The sequence below is a fragment of the Zonotrichia albicollis genome, chromosome 2, assembly GCF_047830755.1.
Source record: "Zonotrichia albicollis isolate bZonAlb1 chromosome 2, bZonAlb1.hap1, whole genome shotgun sequence".
NCBI lineage: Eukaryota > Metazoa > Chordata > Aves > Passeriformes > Passerellidae > Zonotrichia > Zonotrichia albicollis.
This window is the reverse complement of record NC_133820.1, coordinates 52984730-53009405: the sequence shown is the minus strand read 5'-3', so window position 1 is coordinate 53009405 and position 24676 is coordinate 52984730. Positions and strand designations below refer to the sequence as shown.

Sequence of the window (24676 nt, the reverse complement as noted above, 5' to 3'; positions counted from 1 at the left end):
CAGAATTGCTGGTGGGTGAAGCTGTCTTCACCCTTCAGGCACGAAAGAGGCCATGAACAGAGGGAGCCTGTTATTGACCTTTCCTTCCTATGACTGACAATTTAGAGTGAGATGCAGAGGCAAGAAGGGCAAGAGAGTTTGCATGCAGTATCCTGACATTAACTGGTGGTTCTTCCATGAATATTTAATAAGGGAAGGATGTCCAAGAGGCATTCCAAATTTACCAGAAAGATATTTAATTCCTGTTTTGCTGGATTTTTTTTTTCTTCCAGCTAGTATAATGCGATTTCTAAGATTTAAAATTATGTACTATGGAATACTGGAGATTTTAAATTTTCTTTTATTATACTTCTCTGCATTCATTTCCCACTCTTATTTGCACCAGATGTATGACCACTAAGATCCCAATTTTATATCTGTGTTCCTTGAATTGACAATTTCCCTGTGTATGTAGTTGCTACTATGGAGTTAACAAAGATTTTGAAAACACTGAGTGCAATATTTTCATTTACATTGTATGTCCTGGGAATGATAGCTCAGTTCCTGTCCTTAGGAGCTCAAGGAAGAGTTCAAGACTTTTTATTTCATCCATTTTGCATCTATGGTAGCTTGAGAGGTTATTTCCCTTCCTCCTGGATTTCACTGTGTCCTCCTTGAAGGTGTGCCTCTCTTTAATTTACAGAGTAATTTGAAAATATGAGTTGCTTGTAGTAATCAGTTACTTCAAGCTCTTCATGTTAACTTGTGGAATTTAAATACAATTTATTTACAACTCAACTCTTTTTGGCTTAAGTGAACCCATCCATTTGCAAGATGGGAGAAACACTCAGTGCAGCTCTATTGACCCAGTTCAAGATAGTGACTCAGGACCCTAAAGTCCAGGACGAGCTTTGGCCCAAAATTAACCCAATTCTGTGACAGGAATGGCAGTCCTGCAAAGCTTCCCAAATTTATTTTATTTTATAAAAAGGGGATTTTGAACAATCTAATATGCTGAAAATATGCACATCCACGTGTTAAAGCATGTCCTAATTGTAATGAAAGATAAATAACAGGAGAAAGTAGCTGAATTGACCATTTTTAAAATATAGATATCCTGTTCTCTATTAGCAGCATTTTAAATCACCTCAAGTGTATTCAAAATGTCATCTTTTTTTTTTTTTTTTTTTTTTTTTTTTTTTTTTTTTTGTTAAGGGGTTCATCTGAAGTATTCAATTTCTGGATGTTTCTACAGCCCAGATAGTTGAAGCATACAGAGGGTCTAAAAACTCCCAGAGTAGAGCACACAGTGTCCAAAGTTAACAGGTTGCTTAAGTGTGAGTCAGCACAGCTTTCCTGAACTCATATGTTTTATGCGAAAGCACCCACAGCAGTTTGAAAAATATGATTCATTTTCTTGTAAACAGAAATGTAAAAGTTTAAAATTAAAATGTCAGTCACCAGATCTAGAAAGATGTCTTCCTATTTAAATCAGCTGCATGTCCAATGCAAAGTACACCAAGGCTTGTATCAATCCTTAAAACGTGCTAGCGAGAGCTGAATGCCAAATAGCTTTCCACAAGGCCTGTTATGCTAATCACTATGGCAATCAGTTATTTATCATTCTTGCAGACATGTATTTTCCATTTACGCTAACAGGGTGGTTGATTGGATTTTGTTCATTAAATGGGCAGAGTCAAAACTGGTCTTATAAACTGCTGTTCAAGTTAATTAGTGAGTATGAGTTTATTCAGAAGCAGAAAACTAAGTTTTAAAATTATAACCTACATCAATCAGGCCTCTTTACTACATTATATCAAAATCATTCCACTTAGTGTGTTCGGTATAAAACAGGGAGTAAAAATGCTGCATCTTCATTTCCTCCAGTCCCTGATGGTCCGGCAGTAAATGTGATGTTCTTAGTCATAAAAGAGTAGGAAGAGATATTGCCTTTTCCTCTGCTGTCTTACCTAAAACTCTCCCAGGCTTTGTATATAGCTTAAAAAATAGTGCAAGGATAAGAAGATCCTAAAGCTTGTTTTTTTACAGTCTTGAGTTTATTAGCTATTAGCAGGTAACACAGATGGTCTGCAAGAGCTACCATGAGGATGTAACCCAAACAGCAATAATTAGAGCAATAACAATAAAGTCTTAAATCCAATCACTGATGGAAATGCTAGACTGTGATTCTGGAGACCCAGTTTCAGTTCCTACATTTTATGTCCTTGTGGGAGGGATGTTATCATTAGCCTGGGTACCTTCATAAGCTTCTATGAATACTTGCAAGTGTCCCTCTGTAAAACAAAGGAAGACATTTCCTTCTTCTGTCTGCTGTAAATTGTTTAAAGATCCAGCTGAGGATTTCACAGATCTCAAAAGCCTTTTCTTTCTAACTTGTATCACAGCTGGGAGTAGATTTGATTACTCTGGTCTTGGGAATAGGGAATATTTTGAAACAGCATCTGTTCAGTGTTGGAGTTTTCTTTGTGAATAGTTCAGCATTCACTGAACAGATAAAGCAGGATCTTTGAATTTAAAGCACATTTTCCTAACAGGAGGCAGAGGAGGTTTGGGAGTCAGTCTTTCACAGGTCTTTTCAGTAATTGAGTACATGATAGCTTATTCACTGCCCTGCTGTCTCCGAACTGAGGTGGCCTAGTCCTTTCAGCCTTTCCTCAAGTGGCAGATGTTCTAGATTATACCCTTGGTCACTTGAGTTATCTTTCTCTTTGCTATTTCTATTATGTGCCTTTCTGAGCTGCCAAGACCTGGAGTGCACACACTACCAGTGTGGTGCATAAAACCAAAATTTTGTCTTTTCTTTTGCAGAAAATTTGTTTTTTAATCTTTGTTTCAATAACCTTCCTGGTGGCATTCAACTTATACATTCTAGAAGATACTGTATGGTGACCCATGAGTTTCTGACTCCCTTTGACATTATTTCAGGTTGCCTTTCCTGAGTTTCACTTGTCAGTTCCACACTCAGCATTAGGTTCACACAGTTTAGGTTTTCTTCATCTCACTTTCGTTGGCATTGAAAGGCAGCTACTGCCTTTTCCCCCCTCAATCAGTTTTGAGCAGTCCATGAGTGCTTCAACATTATCTACCACTTAATTACCTGTAAGGGCTTTGTGTAGCCCTCATAATATTGAGATATAGGTTTTCAAAGGTAGCCAGACATCTCTCAACTTGCCACTGAGCTTTGTTAAAATGGCAATGTCAACCACAAAAGGGACTGAAATGTTTGTCCTTTTTCCTGGCTGCCATTCCTCCTCTATATCCTACCAGGAACCTTGTGAAAAGTTGGTATGGCACTACAGATCTTTCTGTACTGACATTCAACAAAGGAACTTGGGTTTGCAGGGTGATAGGCCTCCACTCCCTCCCCCACCATTAATCTGGATGGAAGATAGTTTTATTTTGGGTTGTTTTGTTTGTTTGCTGGCCTATAAAAATAGACCTACTGGATTTGTGTGTGTTTTTAACATCTTTTTTAGTGCTTACAGTATCTTGACTGAACTTACTCTTTGATGAGAAGTAAGAAATGGTTCAGCAGCCATATAAGAACAGAAATACCTCCCTGTAGTTTATAAAGATAAATCACTGTTGTTTATGAAGGTAAATATTTTCTTAGTGGAGGTAGAACTGTGGAAGTAGCTATGCCTTGAGCAAAGATTATGTTTGCCAATATGTTGTCACACCAAAGTTTAAGGTGCTGCAGATGTCTTGTGCCAGAGGACTTTCAGTGTTGTAGATCTTAGTACATCAGAAACTTTCAAGAGATGTTTGGGTGTAATAAAAAATGGCCCAAAAGGAAGAACTGCTGTTCTGGAAAGCAAACTTGCAGAGATCCAGCAACATTCACGTGTAGAAAGTAGAAATCTGACAAAATTTTTGCCACAGCAATCCTGTTTCTTATGATGCAATAATACATTCAGCCTGCAACCTGCTAAAGTTATCTCATGCATTAAATGGACAAAGCTTTGTTAAGAGTGTTAAGACTGCTGATTCCTATTGTGTCTACCCTGAGCAACCAAGAGGATTTTTTTAATATGAAAATCCATCATTTTATATTCCATCCATGTAGTGATGGAATTCCTTTCACTTTCCATTCAAAAGCTGTGGGATTTGCTTGTATTCCCACTGGAAAGTCAGAAAATATTGACACAATGCAGTGGAAATCTAGCTTAGTGTTTTGGATAATCTAGTGCAGCCATTGTCAAACAGGTAAAAATGCTTCCTCTTGTTTGGAAGGCAAAACATCTAAAACATCATCATCTAGAATGATGTTCTCCAAAATGATAGATTTGGGTGTATATACTACTCAAGAATAAGGGACTAAGTTATACAAAATAGGCATTGACCTGGGGCCTCTTTTCCAAGTTATTCAGTCACTCCACATGACAAATTTTTAAAGAAATATCAAGAGAATTATCCCATTTTACTACCCTAAAAAGTCTTTTTTGTAGAAGATAAGAGGTGGTGTCATTATGAAATGGAAATGCTTGTTCAGCTAGGGAGCAGAGCAATGCAGCTTTAAGTAAAATTGTTTTTGCTTAAGCTTTGATGCAGATACGCCTAAATTGCTTTCAGTATCTTTTTATTCAGTTGTTTTCTGTTATGGAAAGGAAATTGATGTATTTTCCCATCTTATTTTCTGTACACAAAACCAAATATGCTGAATAATTTTATTTGTGATTAACACGTATTGTGCCTGCCTTTGGTATTTATCTTGCTAACTGTATTTTTCAGAAGCACTCTCCTGTTTTTATTTTATAGTTTTTTTTAGAATTCGTGTGTTTGAGCATAAAAGTGAAAAGACTCCCAATATCAAACCATACCAAAAGGGAGGGTATTTTCCTCTAGCCTGAAATATTTATTTCATAATAATAAAAGATGAACCAAAGCATCCCACACTTCTTTATCAATTTCTTCTGATGACAGAGGTTTCTTATGCATGCTGAAGTGCTTAGCTAATAATCTGACAGCAGAAAAGTAGCACAAGAAGCATTAATAGCTGCATATCTAAATATTTCTGCCAGTTTGCACAAACAGCTGACCTGTAAGAACCTTACAATTGACTTGACAGCTGTAAGAAGTGATGTGAATATTGAAATTGTACAATTATCCATAAATTTCTCTTTCAGGCTTGTGAGGCTTTAATTTACATGAAATAAAATTATCTTGTTTAAAGTATTAAGAATTGAACCACAGTAAAGACAAAGTCAGGTCTCTCTCTTTTCTTTAACTGAGAGAAAAGTCTTAGAGCAAACTCAGGACCTGTATTTTTGGAAGCAGCCTGTCTGCCAGCATGCTTAGTAAAATTGTTTGTAATAGCCTAAAGCCAACTAACCTGGTGTAAGAAGATGCTGTTCATTTTCCCTTATCCTTGACATTGTCTTGCTCAAAAGTACAAAAATTAATTAAGAAGTAAAACGTCTTTCATCTTCAGAGGAACTGGGATGATGGCCATAACAGGGCAAGAGTGGGTTGCAGTTTGGTGGTAGTTCTGATAGGATATGGATTTTCAATAAGCACAGTTCTCCTTGTCAGCAAAATCAGATCATTACAGTTTTCTGTGACATTCATAACTAATTTAATGGAAGTCCTGATATAATATGCCTTTTAGGCCATAACCATTTTTTAATTGAAGTCTCGGTTCAAATGACTGTGACAATGTATTTTTATTTTCAGTATGGGCTTTTTGACTTCATACTGTGTTACAAAGTCATTTACCATAAATATACATTTCATAAAAGAACTGATTGGGGATTATTAGGAACTCAAATCAAACTAACAAAAAATATTTGCTATAATTGAGTTACCCATTGTTCCATTTTTTCTTAAAAGGCTATATGTATTTTTGAAAGATATCCTATTGTGGCTAGCCACACAAAGTATTTCAAGGGTAAGACAAAGCAACTAAACTTTTCAATTGAACATGACATGACCCCACTGTGCTTTTGTGCCTCCACAGACATGGGGTACAAGTGATACTTGACAGAACCTTGCAGAGAGGTCCCAGGAACTATGCAATTATTCAGTACATTGAGGATTGACCTTGGTGAACTCCTTATAAAGTTTTTCTTTTTATGGAAATCATAGAAAGGTTTAAGTTGGAAGAGACCTTAGAGATCATTCAGTTCCAAACCCCAGCCATGGCAGGGACACCTTCCACTATCCCAGCTTGCTCAAAGCCTCATCCAACCTGGCCTTGAGCACTTTCAGGGGTGGGGCATCCACAGCTTCTGTAGGAAACCTGTGCCAGAGTCTCACCACCTTCCCAGGAAAGATTAGATTGCCCTAAAACCTAATATATATCTCTCTTCTGTTCATGATTTTTTTAAGGCAGAGAATCTTTATCTCTGATGCTAAATTGCAGATTTACATTGCAGTTTTCATTAGGTGTAGTTTCATTTTGAGAATTCAGGCCTTCTTTCACCTTTCAGATATTTAGCTGTTAAAAAAAATATTTACCTAGGAAATCCAAAATTTAGATGAAATTAAAATGATGTCAAAAATTATTTGATTTTAATGGACACCTTTTCCACATTCACAAGTTCAGATTCATCACTTTTTCTTGAAAATAATGTAATTTAAAGGCTCTTGCAGCTGCAAACCAAATCATTTTGTCACCTTGAACTGTACAAATATAATGGAGGAGATGACAGGAGATAAGATAAAAGTCAATAAAAAGAGAATAATTTATTAAAAAGATCTAATGTTACAAGAACAGTACACAGAAACTATTATATTACTGTGTCTTCCACATTGTATATACCATTATATATAGCATATATACAGATTGTATACAATATATCTAACATTTTGTTATGGGCCATGACAGCAACTTTCTTTTGGTCTGTGTAACAAGGTTTATTTCTAATAAGTAATTTTTCTGAACAGATCCTGTGACATTATACAAAAATACAGTCTCCTCAGTGACGCCAGACTGCACTATTACAATCTTTTACATGAAAAAGGAAAAAGCTTTCCCTTGCAACTAAAAATGTCATGATAAGGAAACATCTTCTACAAAGTAACGAATAGGTAATACATAGGTACTTAAACATTTAAAACATGTTTATTAATATATTTAAGATGCAAAATACATATTCTGTTCATGTTGAATATAAAACATACCTCCTTTTGTCCCTGCAATACAACTACATTACCTGATGGTATGTTCAATATTTCTATTTGTATCTTCATACTAGAGAGGGAGATGTGTCTAGATGGAGCTCTGTCTCCTTATCAGATTTATTTTCTTCCTATAAAGCATATCCATTTTTTGTTATCAGAAAGTTTAACGAAATGCCACCAGCAGTGAATGTAGCCTTTTTGAATACTCTGAAATGAACTGCATTGGCAAGCAACTGTATAAAAAAATAGAGGAAATTATGCATAACTGATTTATAAAATAGCCATTTGACTTTTTGGTTCACCACTTTATTCTTATTTATTTTACCATTTTGGCAGATAATGGATTGCTGATGTAGGCTCTCTGCACAGTAGCAGTGCTGCTGTTTTACAAGGGACAGCAGATAGTTATTCTCTATGAGTTTGCTTCATCAGCAATGTACTTTACACCTTCCTGCCTTTGATCTCAAAGGCTTTTCAGAGGCAGAGATAGAGAAGGCCTCTTTCTATATAGCTGCAGTCAATTCTTAGCTAGCTATTCTGCCTTTGTTTTCTGAGCAACATGGTGACTTAAATGATTTTGAAAACCAATTTTTTAGAAAATTATTTAAAATATTAGTGGGTAGCAAAGATTTAGGTTGAACCTCCTCTGAAAAATTTTACTGATAAAATACTCAAAAGCAAAAATATTTAGTCATCATCAGTTTTTACCTTCTTATCTCTGTTGTGCTTTCTTGGTTACTCTTTTGAAGCAGCTGAGAAAGAACACAGCTGCAGTGTATTATCTAAATGCCAAAAATTATTTTGCTAGTGCTGGCAAAATAATAGCATTTTGAATTGGGAACCCAATTCAGCTAAAATAGGCTTTCATCAAAACTCTTAGAGGGATAGACAACTAGAAGAACATGCTGTTAGGACTTTCATGTTAACCATTTTTGACTTGATTCTTCCAGGCAGTGCAATGATTCTTCCCAAGGCACGGTCCCCAGATGTGTTAGAAAGATGCTGCCCTTCATAACACTGTGCCCACCATGATTGTACAAACATGCACACCATCCTCACTGGGAGTCATTTTTCCTCAGGTTCCAGTAGGTGGGAAAGCCTTCCAATGTAGAAAAATTGTCCAAATTGTCTATTGAGTAAAAAATTGTCTGGCACAGCATAAAATGGGGATTGGAACTGATATCACACAGTACCTACAAGAATAATCTCAAGTGAGCTATAGAAATAGAGCCTATTAGATAAATAATTGGAATGATGCTCTGTAGCACTTTTCCAAGTAATTTTTTCTCAGAAACAAAATTCTCCCAAATATATCCTACTGCAGTCTGTAGATACTTGGATAATCCCATTCTGAAAAGCATAGAATGCTACCAAATATTGGACTCAGAGGAAAAAGAAAGTTACAACTGAGAAGTGATTGAGAAAATTTGGTTTATCTCCTTGCATTGCTTTATTTGTCCTCTTAGTAGCTAAATGTAAATAATATTTAAATGCCCAGTGGAATTTTCATTGTCATATGCAGTAGGAATTGATTTCTTATTTTCTACTGACAATTCCATTGGACATAAAAGCTTGTGGTATTTGATAAAAACTGACTGGTTTTCTCCTAAACTTTTCTTTAATAATTATCCATTTACCTGGTAATAAAATAAATGGATTTTCTGCTCCATTTTGCTATGTTCTGTGGTAAGCTGTCTAGTGTTTCATTGAAAATTCTTTTTGCTAAATGAATACATATTATATATTTTCAGAACAAGTTCTTCTTTACCTTTGCAGAGATCTTTGCATATAAATTCTGTTTTTCTTCCTTGTCAGTAGGAGCAACCAGCTGTATGAAACTTTTTTCTATATTTAAAAAAGGATTTATTTTCTCCAAACCATACATGTGTACTGTACTAGACAGCACCCTGTAATGATACATGACTGGGTTCACCAAATTTGAACATATAAAAGGAAAATACATTTGACAGAAATTACCTTTGCTTACAAAAGTTTATTACATACAATCTGCATATTTTTGGGCCAAGAAGGGTCTCCTCCCCAGAGGACTTTTACAAATAAAAAGAGATAAAGACCTGATGAATCATTGACCTTGTCTCCAACCCTTCTCTAAGTGCACCACAGGCATTTTGATGGGTCTTTAAGCATTAGCTTGGGTTTTCAGTTTCTCCACAGACATAAAACTCCATCCCTTGGTGTCATCAAGTTAAAGCAAACAAATAACAACAATGACAAAGTCTGTACCCTTCACCATGAGGTCGAAGGTACCATCAGTGCCAAAAGCAGTGTTATAGAGGATGAGGAAGTAGAAAACACATGTAGGGTGCACTGAGCACTTGTTACTTTCCCTCCTGAAATGAAAAGCAAAATAATTAAAAACAAATGATGCAAATGGTTCTCAGTACATTTAGATATTAGCTTTTGCCCAAATTTATGTTCTTTACCCTCAGCAAAAGACTAATTTTAAGGCAATGGATTATTGTGTGAGAACTGCAGATGCAAAATGAGCTCCGTACACAGATGGGATTTTGTGATGATACCTACAGCAACTCGCATTCTGAATCCTCATATTCAGCCTGCAAATTAATAGGAAGTTCCAAACGAATATATGGTTTTGTGTCTTAATCTTCAAAAAAGCATTAGGCTGCAGAAGCTGCCCCGAATCACAAATTTTTGTCCCAGAACAAGGAATGAAAGCTAGCCTTTCATCCCTAGCCTTGTACAGAGGAAAAAGTGGTCTTTGGCCCATTGGTGCAGTGTTCATTTTTGATCCCATAATAGTCTTATATGGCCATGCTAAGGGGAAATGTGCTCTGGGGTAGTAGTGGCAACAAGATGGGAAAGGAACCAGACTGGATTTATTTGCACAACAATTGTCCTCAATGAAACAAATGTGATATGCACAGTCTAATTAGATGGAGGACTTTGTGGCCTAGAACTATGATATATGAAAAAAATGTTTCATGCGGTAGGGATTAGTGTCTTCTGCATTCTAATGTAGCATTGCAGTTTGTGACCAGACTAAAACTGAAACTGTAGTTCTAGACTGAAGTTTCAGGGTCACACCTTTTTGTTAGTGTTCCTTAAGGACCAAAGAGCAATATTTAATAAAATTTTAAAATGTTATCAAAAGGTTATAATTAAAATGCCTTGTTGTGTTTAGGGAAAGACTATGTTATTTCTTTGCTCTAGTCGCTAATCCTCCCATCCCTTACTTACCTTTGTAATATTAATACTTTACATTCTTTCAACACATCACAGTAACTGAGGAGAGAGCAGCTAGACATCAAAATTTGCCTAATGAAGACACTTTAATACTGCTATAAGTTAATAACTAAATAGTAATAATTATGCAAGGGAGTGACTGGGATTTATGGAGAAATTCAGCTTATTCTCAAGGAGGTACATACACAGGTACCTAAATCTATGCCACTTTATCTGTGTTCCACCTCTGGTGGTACAGAATGGTACAGAATGGTGTGTGTATCCCCTAAGACCCACAGAATGGTGTATGTATCCCCTAAGTCCCACAACACATCTGCCAGCTCTGTTTGGCATGCCTTAGGACATTGCAGATGTCCTTAGGTGCTCATGTCTTAATACTAAAATTCAGAAGATTAGCTGAATTGTTGTCAAGGCTCCACTGCTGGTCTCTGTGGATTGCATCCCAGCTGACTTCATTGCTGTTTGAGACACTAGTGCACATACAAACATCTAAGCTCAGGTAGGTTTTTAGGTGTTATCCTCAAATGGGAGAGATTTCCTGTAAATCATCTTTGTTCATCAGCCTCACATGGTTGCCTCAGATGATCTTAAACATCCCATGTGTCACTACATACCTTTGTTTCTAAGAAACTAAAGACTCAGATCAATGATTTTATTTTATAGGTAAAGAATTGTGAGAACATTGTTTTTCTGGTAGAGAATAGCAGAGTTAAAGAGCATTGCTTTCATCATCACAATTTCAAATAAAAGTGTAACCTTACCTGAAAAAGATGGAACTCTGATCTGGGGACTTGCAGTCCCATCCCCTCCTTCACTGACTGCACAGACCTCAATGATGTAGACCCCAACATCAGGAAGAAGTACCACTGCAGAGGTTTTTTGTGTCTCTATAACTTGGCTATTGCTCTGGCCCTCTTGCCGAAATAACACCTGTGGTAGGTAAAGTAGATAGTAGTCACAGTGGTCATTCAAACTTTATACCAGACATTTTGTGTAGATAACACAGTCATTGCAGTATTAACTGTTTCATGCTTTCATTTGGGATTTACTCACATTGCATTTGAACAGACTTTGCTTTTACTCTTCCCTTTCTGCAGTGGCTTCAAAACAGTAATAGAAAAATATTATAGAGATTCATGAATGTGAAAGGACATAGATTATGACCTAGAGCAAAGACAGAGGACTTGCCCTCTTTAGCATTAGGTGTTGTACAACTTTATCCCCAAAAATTTTATTTTGAGTTCCATTTGATTCAAATTCTTAGCCCAAAGTTCATGTTGATATTCACATTTTTGGCTCAAGAACCCAACTTCAAATGTAAGGAAAATAGCCTGAATAATGTATTTAATGTGTTTACCTTAGCTGGCTAAATCAACTGACAACTGCTCAGATCTGCCTCTGCATTTCCTCTGAAACTCAATACAAATTTATGGCATGTGGGAGGAAAGCAAGTCAGCACGTAGCTGTCTTTTTGGTATTTCTGCATAAGAGTTTCTGTTCCCAGAGAAAATTGAAAAGGTCAGAGAGGTGTGAAAAACCAAAGAAGTCAACTCTACTATTTCAGAATATCAACTATTTTGATAAAGGTTAAGACAGTTTCTGGTTTATTTGAACCATTTTATACTTTCTCAGTGATATTGCCTGATGTATCAGAGGAGGTATGAGAATGCAGTCTATAGAAATGATTTGATATGGGCTCCAAAAAAACCCAGACTCCACACTTCTTTAAAAACACTGAAATCATTCTACTTTTATTCAAGGTATTGCAATGAATTCTGATTTTATGACTTGTTATTTGTTAATCTGGATTTTATTCTTTAAAACTTCAAAACTTTAAATCCCAGGTATTACCATCACTGCTGTTGACCATCACTAACATGATCACAAAACAAACTGAAGTACTTGTGTTTCTGCTAAAAAAATATTAATTTTAATGTAAATTAAAGATATCTCATTATTCTGCATTTTTCTAAAATCCTACTGCAAACACAGTTGAAATGAAGAGGTATTAGGAATTTCATTGCAGTCTGATATTATTAATAGCCACTTCTGACTCAGAGAGGATGGACTGACCCCCTGAGGTACAGGGGAGTCAGATAGAGTTTGGCATTTGAAAATCACAACACAAAAATATGTTGGTACATTTCTCTGATTTTAATTTTATTTATTGCTTCTCACAGTGAAAGCTGTTTGGAGACAGTCAGTAGAGAATGTTTCATTTGCACAGAGAAACAAGAAAGGGAAAAAAAGCCAACAAAGAAGAGGAGCAATTGCTTGGAAGAGAGAAAGGTGAGCCAGGAAAGGGAAACACTAACCTTGTATCCCATTACATCAGATTCATTAGCTAGAGGTCTGACTGGCTCCCACCCAAGAGACACATGTGAGCCATCCTGTATCCACATAATATTGCCTGGTGCTTGGCTGGGAGCTGAGAAAAAAAACAACATGTACATATATATTTTTAATAGTTAGTTTCTTCTTTAAAAACAAAAGAAAAGTATTTTAATTTTTGATTATATTTAAAACTCATAATGTTATCAGGCTTCCCACCCTAGATGGAACATTTAAGATTTTTTTTCATCAGTAGTGTAATTTGGTAGATTATAGTGTATTTATTCCACCCACCTTATAAATTCCACAAAGCTTATGGACTTGAACTCTTTTCTCTCCCTTTGTACAAAATGCCTCGTTTTCTAGGAAATTAACCTTTGTTATGGATGCAAAGTCATATGAATTAATTTCTAAACATCAAAGCAAAGCTATGAATCCAAGCTATGCGATTCCTGACCATTATACACTCTTAATAAATAACAACCTAAGGGAACAGAGGTTGCTCCCTGATTTCTCCTTTTAGCAAAGGTACTGAGATTACTTACGGGATTTTTTGGTTGCTGCATGCACAGCAGTGCTAGGCGGTCCATACCCTGCAGCATTGTATGCCCTCACTGTTAGGTGGTATAATGTGTTTCCTTCTAATCCTGTCAGGAGGATGGATGATTCATTTCCCTCTGTTTTGACCTTTTCTGCTGCTTCTTCCTGCTGCATGTCCTTCCAGTAACCAACCTGCCAACAAGCAACCAAACGAAGGATTAATACAGGCACCCAGCAAGCTCATGCTGCCTGATGATTGTGCTTGTTACCCTGTGGGAGGTATTTTTGCCATTTATGCCTTTTTCTGATCATCAGACCCCTTTAAGCACATGGGATTTGCAGCTTGACCTCAAGTCATTCAGTGCTCTCTTCTCCAAAATGGCAAAACATATTGTGTGAATAGGAATATTGTGGTGTGACATGGAGCACATGGAATAGCTGTGTACTGGCACAAGGGCAGGGTACTGTAAGACAGAAGAGGAGAGGGTCAGCTTTGTCAGGGAGAACTCATCATTGAAGGACACCATTGAAGGAGAACTCATCCTCTGGTAGATCACCAGAATACCTGTGTTCCCCTGGAAAACTCTGACTGCATCAGTTTAGTGTTGTGAGCAATATTCTCTTCCAGGCCTGGTGCAACTCAGATCCAGAAGATTTCTTATCAGTCCAATGAATAGGCAATTGCAGAACAAGGATGGAAATATTTCAATCATTTGAAAAATCCAAACAGAAGAAATAGAAGGAAATTGATTCAGTTTTAGTTCTTGGATAGAAAGAGGTCTCTGGTAAATGAAGTTTTGATAGTATGTTCATGCTCTTCATTTTCAGACATAAAATGAACCTCTAAATGATCTTTGGTGGTTATTCTCTAGTATCTTTAAATTTATCATAATCTCAAAGAAGTTATAAAGCTGAGCTGAGAATTTGGCTAGTCTTTGTCCTAAGGGACCAAGCACTTCCAGGGTGTAACTAAAGAAAATGTATCTAGGTAAGCTACGCAAGTAAGGCAATTCTCATGGGGCCCTATTTTGCCTAACAGGAGATGTCACTTAAATGCCATTCAAAGACCTATACTCAGCTTACTGTTATTCATGCTGAGACCTACTTGCTTTTCTTCTACATTTTGACCTTTTGTGTGAAGCTGGTTATTCCTTAATAAGTTATTTACATTGTGTCAGGAATAACATTTGCTCTGAGGAAAAAAGGTCAGAGACAAGACAGAACTCTTGAGAATGTTTCCCAGGAAATGGTGAACCAAAAAAACCCCAAGGGTTTCACAGGAAAATAAGACCAATGAGCACAATGCTGACATTTTATAATTGTACTAGAAGTGCCATAAAAAAAGATCTGGTTGCAAAAATATACATTTGAGGTCCTATCTTCACTTGACAAAAGTGCCTCTCTTAACTTTGATTGAGGCTATATTAGTTTGTGTCAGCTCACAGTACACTCTTTCAACTGTAAAATTCAAGTATTTGTCTTTTGTGTGTATGCCTGCATTATCTCATGTTAAAATGCTGTTGCTTTAATTCTTAGATCAGGTACAGCTCAGTTCACAGCTGCAGTCACCACTTGGTCTGAAATAAGTGTGATTCACTGAGGTGTTTTGCTGGATGAATACTTGACTAAAGCTACTGATAACTGAAATAACGCCTATTCAGTGTGAGTTTTCTTTTCTTCCAAAGAAAATGGAATCAATAACCATTTATTCACATCCTATTATGGAATCTCCAACGCTTATTATCTCTTGGGCAGTCAGATTCCTTTTATTTTACCTGTGATGCATCTTTACAAATTTGGTACCACGATGGTGAGAACTGCACAATACTGAGCACTGTATGAACAGGCAGTGAGGGGAACATGTGTCCTGGAGACCCCATCATCCAGACACTGCAGTCTGCTGAGGATCCAACAAGAAAAGGGTCAGAAAGGAAAAGAGAGATGATTAACCTTGCACAGCTGAACAGTAGCAGGGGTGGAAATGCAACTGAAGTTTTTCTCCTTTTTCTAGAAGGCCAGGAGCAAAATTAAAAGTAGCTGTGTTTATTCACAGGACACATCATGTCACATGTCTCTAATGAGATGCTCATGAATTTACTTTAATCTCTTTTTTTTTTTTGGGGGGGGGGAGGGGGTAACATATACATCTATTTTTTGATGACCAAAGGAAATAAAAGAAGAAGTAGTTATAAAACAAAAACATTCCAATGATTGTTGACAGAGGTAGATGGTGTGGGGATTTACATTGATCTGAACTGAAATGAAGATACTTCTGATGTTTAAAAGTGAGATACACATATCTTAAAATAGAGGGTTTGCTTATTTACACTTCTCTGCATTTGCTAGCTCTTCTTTAAATCTTATTTTCTGTAACCTTAGTTTAAACTTCTCAGAAGAGATCTATAACACTGAACAGGTTTTCATTAATGATAACAGTGAATATTGATAATAGTATGAAGCATAAATGACAAAAAGTAGCCCATATTTGAAAACTGAAAGAAAAAGGGAGAAGAAAGCATTTTTAGCCTATTTAATACATTCTAGTTTGCAAGGTTTTACATTTTTTCTGGACTTTCTGTTGTTTTTTGCCAAAGAAAGTAAACTTTGATACCTGATTTCCAGAGACCCATCCCTTTGAGCTGGAGAGGAGCAACCTGCTTTGTTCTTATCATGGTTTGATCAATAATTAAAAGCAAATCTTGGTAAAAAAAATTCTGTCTAAAATTCTTCTACCTCTGATATTTGCAGACTATTTCCTCGAAGTTTTAAGTTAAAAAGTATATTAAATGATACCACTCTTTTCCCTCAGTTGGTTTCTAGGTTATAAGTCTTTGTCATAACTTAATTTGATCTAAGTGCAGGTCATCTTCACTAAAAGCAGTAAAATCAGTGTTACTGGCTGGCTATTATTTCTGCTGACCACAGAAAATTAAAGCTACAAATTAAGCATATCAAGAGTCTAAATTAAGTAGAATTTCTGTCTTGCTTTTCCAAGCTGTGGTTAAAATATCCATATGCTCTTTTTAAATTATCTCAAGGTGTACTTCACTAAATAAAACAAACAAACAAAAAAAAAAATCAAGAACCATGCAGATAAAATTATCTGTTCCATTATAAAAACAGATAAAGTGCAGCTAAGAAGCAGCAAAATATTGAGTATTTCTCCTTGAAATGCCATAATATGGTTTTATTAAATAAATAATATAATAAACCAAGTTATTATGTCAAGTAATCCTCTCTGAAAATGGCACTCAATTTTTTTTTCCATCTTTTATGTTTATGTTATTTTTGGATTTTGTTTATTTGTTTTCTTCAAGCTGATCTTTTGATTGCATTAACCAAACTCCTATCCCTTAGAGGAACTCCAGCAAGAAAAGACATGAGATTTTTCATTTATACTTAAGTATTAGCCTTGTCTTTCTGGAAAAGAAAAAAGAAACCCAAAATATCTCTTCCAGTAAGTAATTTTTTCTGTTTTCTTTTCTTACCAGTAGTGAACAAAAAAGAAAATATTGCCTTGGGCTCAAATAGATTTTATAACCTTCAGCTTATAGATTCCAAACAATAAGTATGAACAACACACTATATTTTTCCACAATTCTGACAAAGTTTTTGAGCTGCTTCTACTTTATCAGAGTGTAGCTGGCATATATTTAGTAAGGTCGGGCGGACAGCTGACAAACCTGTACTGAAGGCAGGAATAATATGTGCTTTAGAAGATGCAAATGAGGGCAGCAAACCTTGCATAAAACTCATGTGACATAACAGTTAACACTGCCTTTCAAGGATGACAATGTGAAATTGGACAAGTTCCTTTGCCTTTCATTACTCCTTAGTACAAAGTGCAAGCAGGGCCACGGTGAAAGTGGGTCACTGTGAACTCATCCACGTTTAGTAAATATTCTGTCACTTTGGCTGATTAAAGCCCAAACATTCAAGTGTTGAGAAAATAGCTGCCCCTTTTAATGTTGTTGCCAAAAGGCCAGAAATGTGAAGACTGTGTAGGAGGTTGTCACTGCTATGATGACCACAGCCAGAATACGAATCAAGACATGAAAGCAGAGTGGTCAGTCAGATTGCTCTGCATACAGATTGAACCAAAGGCAACCCTTTACTTGTGTCCCACAATAATTCTACATTAGGAAACAAATAAAAAACTGAGAAAAAAAGATAATTCATCCTTTTATCAAAATTACTGTATTTCTGTGCAATATCTCTTTGTTGTTTGTGGATTAAAGGAGTACTACAGGCTTTGTTTCCCACTGCAGTGAACCGATGATGAACTTTCAGAATTGGTTTTGAAATTAAGAGTTTTCCCACAAGTGAAAGAAACTCTTAAGAAAAAAAATAATATGGAGAACACAAAGATATTCTGTACTTCTGGGTGGTTTTTTGGGGGTGGATTTTAGCCCTACATGGACTCCTTTGCTTTGTGCACTGTGGGGTACTTTGAAGACAGACTGTCAGTATGTTAGGAAAATTGGGCTGATAGTGTGCAGCTAGTGTACTACAGTGAATATTATAATGCACTGACTCACTGTACTGATCCTATAAATCATTACCTCCTTTTTGATGAAATCCTTCCCAAAAATGGAATTGAAAAGATCTAGCAATACCATCTTTAGAAGTTGTTCTCTCCTCTTGAATGGTGCATTTACTTTTATGTTTACTGAGTAAGTGCTGCGCTGATTGTAATCATTCCAGTGAGGATGGAGGAGAGTAAATTATTCCATGGAAGATTTGTCTGCCAGAAAGTGGGCAGAGGAATTCTGGCTAAATGAACAAAGATGGAAAGAGCATGATGGGTTTGGGTAGGATGGGGAGGAAAAAATTACCCTCATCTCCCCAGATAAAAGTAGTACCTTAAAAGGTATTGCTACTTAGGAGACTCCTCTAATTCCTTCATGGGAGGAGGTAAAAGGGAGCAGTGAATTATTTTTTTATACTTCATTTGTTTTGTTAAGTCAATTGCAGGTCCTTGGCTTGAAATATTTACTCTGTAATCTTTTTTTTTTTTTTATGCTATAATCCTAAAATTGGTGTACAGCAAAGTGAGGAGCCAAATTATTAATAAGGTTCACTGTAAGTAACTTCTCCTGCATTAATTGGCATTTTCAGAATTGTACCTGAGAAATCTGTGAGAGACATAGAGATTGTAGAGACATAGAGACATTGTACCAAACAGTATTGCTGTTTGGGTCAGAGTATGCCAAACTCCAAAGGTTTTGCATTTTCCAAGTGCAGAGGACCACCTCTGACACAAAGCAAGCCCACTGCCCTACCTGTAACAGCCATCTATTGCTAGGACACATCAGTAGAGCTAAGGGAAGTTTATGTGACAAGCAAGTAAATGCAAAATCCATTCACATTAAGAAAGGATAAGCTTCTAGGGAAATAAATTTCAATTTTAGAGAGAAAATCTATTTTTTGTTTTAAAATATGTAATGCAAAGTTAATAGAACATTTTGAGAATCATTTTGATTGATGGAATGAGGATAAGAGTGAAAACAGTAGGTATAATTTAAAGATATTAAGATAGCTGAGGGAAAAAAACAAACCAGACACCTCTCTGAAAAGAAAAAAGACAGGGTGCAGCAAGCAAGTTATGACAAATGATAAAAGACTGCTCTCAAGATTGAAGTCAGCTTAGTAACAAGTGGAACACTTCAACATGGAGAGGAACAGTATTTGCAAGATGAATATCATCTTGGAGAGGAACAGTATTTGCAAGATGAATATCATCTCTATCAGATACAGTTTTGTTCTCTATATAAATGGTATGTTAAAAGGTAAAATGGTCAAATATAAGTTTTTCTGCATGAAGCAAGCCATGTGCAAAGGAATAGAAACATGTTTAATGTAAGGCAGAAGCGGGAGAAAAGAACAATGAAAGAAAACTGACAGAGGGTTAGCAGAGTTCAGCATGCAGATGTAGGAGAGAAAAAGACCTGAACAAATGCTAGACCTGAGGGGACACACCAAAGTCACAGCCCATTTGCACAGTGCTAGATATTAATAGAGATACTGCTATCCAATTCATCAGGATAGGCTACAGAAACAGGTAAAAAAAAAAATATTAACTGGCTGCATCTGAGCTATGAGGTAAATGTGCTGCTCTGGTTGTGGCTGGCCAGCTGGAGGCTGAGCTGGAGAAGGTGCTGGCTCTGGGGCTGCCCAGACACCTACATTTCCTTCCTATGGTTATTGGTGACTGTCCCCTGCCCCTCTGGTTGCCCAGACATGCTACCAGGGAGAAACCCTGTGCTAGTAGATTATCCTTTACACCCACATGATTGGTGTCTACCTCAGACCTACGTTTACTCTCTTTTCCATGTTACTGGAGAAAATCGGGAATGAGTCAGCACTGTCTAGAGTTCTAAAGAAGGACAAATAGCCTGCATCCCAAAAATCAGTTAATTTGGTTTAGCTAGACTATTTAATGAGGACCAGCACAGCCTGATCCACAAGGTCAGGGTGGGTTGTGGTGGTGGCCCAAAATAATAGAGAGGTGTACTGCTAGACCTGGTCTCTTCCTAGAGGTTTGGATTGTAAACTGTATCCAAAGGTGCAGGGAGGTTCCTTGCCAGGGCTGGTTCACTCTCCCAGGTCAGGAAGTGCTGCCTCTAAGCATTGTTTTATTTAAGGACTGTGCAGCTGCTGCTTCCCTCCTGACATCCTGTTGTTACTGTCTGCCCAGCAGATGTCCCTCGGCCACTGTGGGATGAGAGCACATGGATTCAGAGGCTCTCTCCTTTCTCTGTGCTGATTGCTGTCAGTAAATAACAAGTGTGAACTGGTCGCTCAGAGCTGGAAACAGTCAATACCTAATTTTCCCCAGCCTGTGAATGATGCATGCTGGGTCACTTGCAGTTCTTTCAGCTCTTTCTGAAGTGACAAAGAGATGTTATAAGAACTGGTGTTGAACAGTTTTCAAGCACAAATAAATAAAAAATGTTCCGTTGTTCCACAGCCAGGGGTATGTATGCTAAAACAATAATATTTCCCATTGAAGTTTCACTACTGCACATGTTAACAGAATGCAACACTATCAAAAGCAACAAGACTTCTCATTATGATATTCTGTGTTCATACCTCAAATCCCTGTGGTCTTCCTAGGCTTTCTTTAATATGTTTCCACGCAACAAGAATCTCTGACACAGACAAACTCGTAGCTTTGACATCGATGGGAGCAGCAGTGGGTTCTGTATTAAGAAAAATTGAAACAATAAACCTATAATGTAACAGCTTGTATTTATCAAAAACACTCTGCCTGAAACTGTCATTTACTTCCTTTATTCTACCTTAATACTCTCAAGAAGGTATGACACTTAGGGGGAACATGAAAAACTGAACAAGATGAAGAGATTATTGTTGTTGTGTTTCTTTATTTGTGTCATGCTACATCAATATCTCATCACTGATGACGGGTGCAGCAAACCGCAAATGAATCTCTTGTCTGCAATTCTTTAAAAAAGCTTTAATATTTGTATATGTGTGCCCTGCCTCCACACACCCCTCTCATAGCCCTAACTGCAGCAGCAAACAGAGCATTCATGCTATTTGTGGCTTTTTAGTGCCATTCTGTCAGCTCAGGATGAGCAATGCCTTGCTGGGGTGCTCAGTCAGTCCTGGCCTGGGGCAATACTGAGAGGAAGCGATACCCAGCACTATAGTGAAATGCTATGTGAAAGATACGTTTTTAAGACTATGTTATTATATCCTTGAAGTCACGGGCACCAGTGTTTGGGATGTGCCACCTTCTCTCTGCTGTGCAGCATTTACTGTTTTAGGCCTTGCGTACACATTTTTATAAAGACACCAAGACTTAATGTCTGTCCCTCTGATTACCTGTGTTTGTTTCCATTGGCCTTCTGTCTGTGCTTCTATCTCCATGCTACCCATATAACACTCTGCAGTCCTGACCTCCTGATTATCTGGAGCAGAGGATCTTTCCTGTCCTCCAGCCTGGCTGGGTGCCCTTTGGTGGTGCTGGGGCATGGCCAGCATGTTCACAGGAGGCTGTGGGATGCTTTACACACCACACCTGCCCAGCTGTGTTGTCACAGGCATGTTTGCCCTAGTACTTTGACATCAATAAACGCTTTATAGAGGCCCAGCTTCTTTCAGTGGTTGGGAAGTTGAGTAAATGTCCCTAGATATTTGCCATGACAGGCTACTGAGCAGCCCACCACTCAGTTGTATCACCTGTTACAGTAGTGACAAGTGTCCAAAAATTGTCTCGTATGAAACTGGGACATGAGTCAAAGAAATCTTGTGAGTAGTTTGCTTTATTACCTAAATATGTCTCAAAACTTTTTTGAAGACAAGCTGTGGCGGCAAGGCTTCTACATATACTGTGCAGCATACAATAAGGCATTTCTCCACCTTTCTGGTCTAGTTCACTTAGCAAAAATGTGAATTCACATTCCCCTCTAGTCACAGAACCTGTGATTTCTTCCTTGGCCTAATGGTCCTCATTACATTTCTAATGTGTTGATTTGTTCCTGAAGGGCAGGCAGAGGTCTTGGTTTTATGTCACAGGGAGACACATCAAAGAGCTTTCTGAAAAATGGGGTTTTGGGGACTTGTTTAACAGGGTTGCAGAAAAGCAGTCTCAGAAAAGAACACCCTGAGATAAAATTACATATTTTTCTCAGTGATCAAACCACCTAATATGTAAGATATCTAATATCAATGTTGACTCATTAACTACTCTCCTTTCTCTGCAGCTGTTGCTCTGGCACTGCTGCCCTACAAATATTTTTGACACAGCTCATACAAATTTTTCATCCTTTTTGATGTCAGACCTTTAATGCTTGTTACACTTTTTTGATCTTTTTTAAATTAATGTCTGAAGAAAAGAAGTCAATCTGATGTGATATGAAGTGGTGTTTGCTGTTTGCCAGCAATGAGTTTCACTAATAAGTGTAAAATATGTTTGGAACTTTTTAGGTAATAAAGAATAATAAAAAAAATATGTTCAGGAATAGGAGAAATGATCTTTTGAATTCAATACTGAAAGAATTGCACTATGAAGAAATATATTGCTCGTAATATCATTTTCTGTTTAACAGTTACATCCTGCTTTCCATTTTATGTACTACTAAGATTTGTGTGGCAAAAGCTATTTTCTAGTTTTTTGTATTATTGAAGCAATTACCTTGTTGTCAGAAAAGATTGCAGTAGTATAAATAATTTGAGATGTACACAAAATGTTGGTTGCCAGACTTTACATTTTCTATAAATGCAGGAATCATTTTCTCTTCACAGCATTCATGAGGAGTGGTTTATACATTGCTTGAATAGAAACATAGAATATTTTCTGATATTTTTAAAAAATGTTTTCAACAAATGGAGCAGAAATAGTTTGGATTTTTTTATGTGAAGAAAATGTTTTTCTCACATATTCAGAAATAATTCACTGCAGTTTCACTTATATTAGGCGCTGAGAATTGTGTTCAGCAAAACAACAGAAATTATCTATTTGGGAATAAGCATGACTGTCTAAAAATTTTTGGAGCCTAAATAGCATTTTTTATTGATTCAAATATGATGAGGACCATATAATTTCTGGTGATATAATACAGTCTGGGTTTCACTCCAATGTCATGTTTTATTCTCTGTGTCTAAAACTAATGATAACTTTGATAGGTTCATTAGCTTTTTCTATTATGGTCAGTGACGTTATAATCATGTTATTTTCTTCACCTATGTTATACCTATAGGTGTCTACCTATGGTCATACTTCCTGAAAAAAGAAAAAAGTCCATCTTTAAGAGTCTCTTTAATAGTCCCTTCTTTGAATTAAAGATGCAGTACAACAAATTCTCATCAGGCTGTGTGCAATATCCATGAAACACTGTCTTTCCCTGTGCTGCATGACACTTTAAAGAAACATGATCAATATGTAGGTTTTTTGGGATGGCTGTAAAATGGCAGGACATACATTTGCACTAATTTCATTTCTAATGTTCAGAGAGGGAATCCTGAATTTTGACACTAGGAAGTAAAGAAAAGAATCAGTTACTAGCCCTTAGTGTGTACTACCTGTTTATGACTACAAGCTGATCTGTTTTCCTGAAATATTCATCCTTAAGGATTTCCCCATGAAGTCCAAGAGCCTACTCAAATTTATGTTGTTTTCATTCTTCTGTGGAGCAGAGCCTCAGTCAGGACTACTCGACCAATCACTTCATACCTGTTCAGTTCTTATTTTGATTCCAAAAAGAATTTTTACAAAGTAGTTTTATTCAAAATTCAAGCCCTTATTTGAAGATAAGAACCTCAGTCTGAGCAATTGCATTATGGCTGCAGGCAGTTCTTCATAGTTGAGATTTTGGGATTTCAGCCAGGATCTATTTCTGTGATAATGCCTCTCTGTGGAAAAATCCACAAGAGATACATCAGAAGGAAAACCAGGAAAAGTCATCCCTCTTGTGTCAACCTATAAGTAAAGAAAGTGCTAGTATCTGCTTCCTTACTAGAAATAGCCACATAGACTACCTTGCAAATCAGAGAACCTTTAGTGAACATTTTCCATTCTGAGAAATGGGGGACTCCACCAGATCTGCAGTGAAATGCTTGTCTGCAGGATATAGAACTTTCTCCAGAATCTTGTGCTTAAAAGGGGAAAAATATCCACTTTCCACAATAGCAGAAACAAGATTACTGTTTCCAGGATAGACCTTTGGAATTATCACTTTTCCACAAGTCCTTTCTATTTTCACCTTTTTTCTGACCAATGTCTTTGCAGAAGACAAAACAGAGGAAAAATTAGAAGAGTATTGGAATGAGCTACAGGTGAAGACCTCTGCCCTGAATATTTTTGATGCAGTGCTGAAATACTCTTTCTTGTTGGGTAGAACTTCTGAAGCCTTCTCCTGCACACCTTCTCACAGTGTACATCCTGCTGTGGCTCTCCATTCCCTGAGGAATAACCCAGATTTATTACACAGCAGAATGTCACCTGGGAATAAGGAGCTGCCTTATTCCACAAAGAATTTGCCAGAGGAGCGTTGCCATCTTTATGATCATAAATGGTTTGTTTCCATCAAGTGACATGGCAAAAAGAGTTACCCTCAGGATGTGAGGGGGGGACGTGCCCATTATATTTATTGCACATCTGCTTCCCAGGGGGCTAGTGCCATTGATCAGAGGAGTGATAATAAACTCCTGCATGTCAGGGTTGTGATTTCATTCCTTAAAAAGTCATTGGAGACATCTCTAGCTGAGCTTTTACAGGATCTCTCCAGACAGATCATCTGGCAGAATCAGGTAATAACCCTCTGTAGTTTACAGCTAATCTGCCAATTAGTTTTCAGGTTCACCTAAACCCCAAGCAGCTCAGCTTTAGCTATGAAATGAATCACAGGACTTCAAGAATTTAAGATTTTAATTAAAGACACTGAGGCTGTATTCAAAGGTGTGTAATTGCATGTTATTTCTTCTCAATGAAAAG

The 24676-nt window shown here is 37.0% G+C and overlaps 1 protein-coding gene across 7 annotated transcripts in view; it reads right to left on the bottom strand.

Moving 5' to 3' along the window:
* Positions 1-6654: 6654 nt before the first annotated feature.
* The window catches only part of CNTN5 (contactin 5), a 619341-nt gene continuing 601319 nt past the window's right edge, over positions 6655-24676 (bottom strand). For all 7 annotated transcript variants that reach the window (XM_074535151.1, XM_074535149.1, XM_005482597.4 and 4 more), the window contains 5 exons: positions 20311-20420; positions 13224-13410; positions 12663-12775; positions 11109-11277; positions 6655-9473 (listed from right to left, as the gene is read on the bottom strand). In XM_074535151.1, coding sequence (XP_074391252.1) covers positions 9370-9473; positions 11109-11277; positions 12663-12775; positions 13224-13410; positions 20311-20420 — 683 coding nt within the window. In that variant the 3' untranslated portion in view covers positions 6655-9369. The remainder of the gene's footprint in view (positions 9474-11108; positions 11278-12662; positions 12776-13223; positions 13411-20310; positions 20421-24676) is intronic.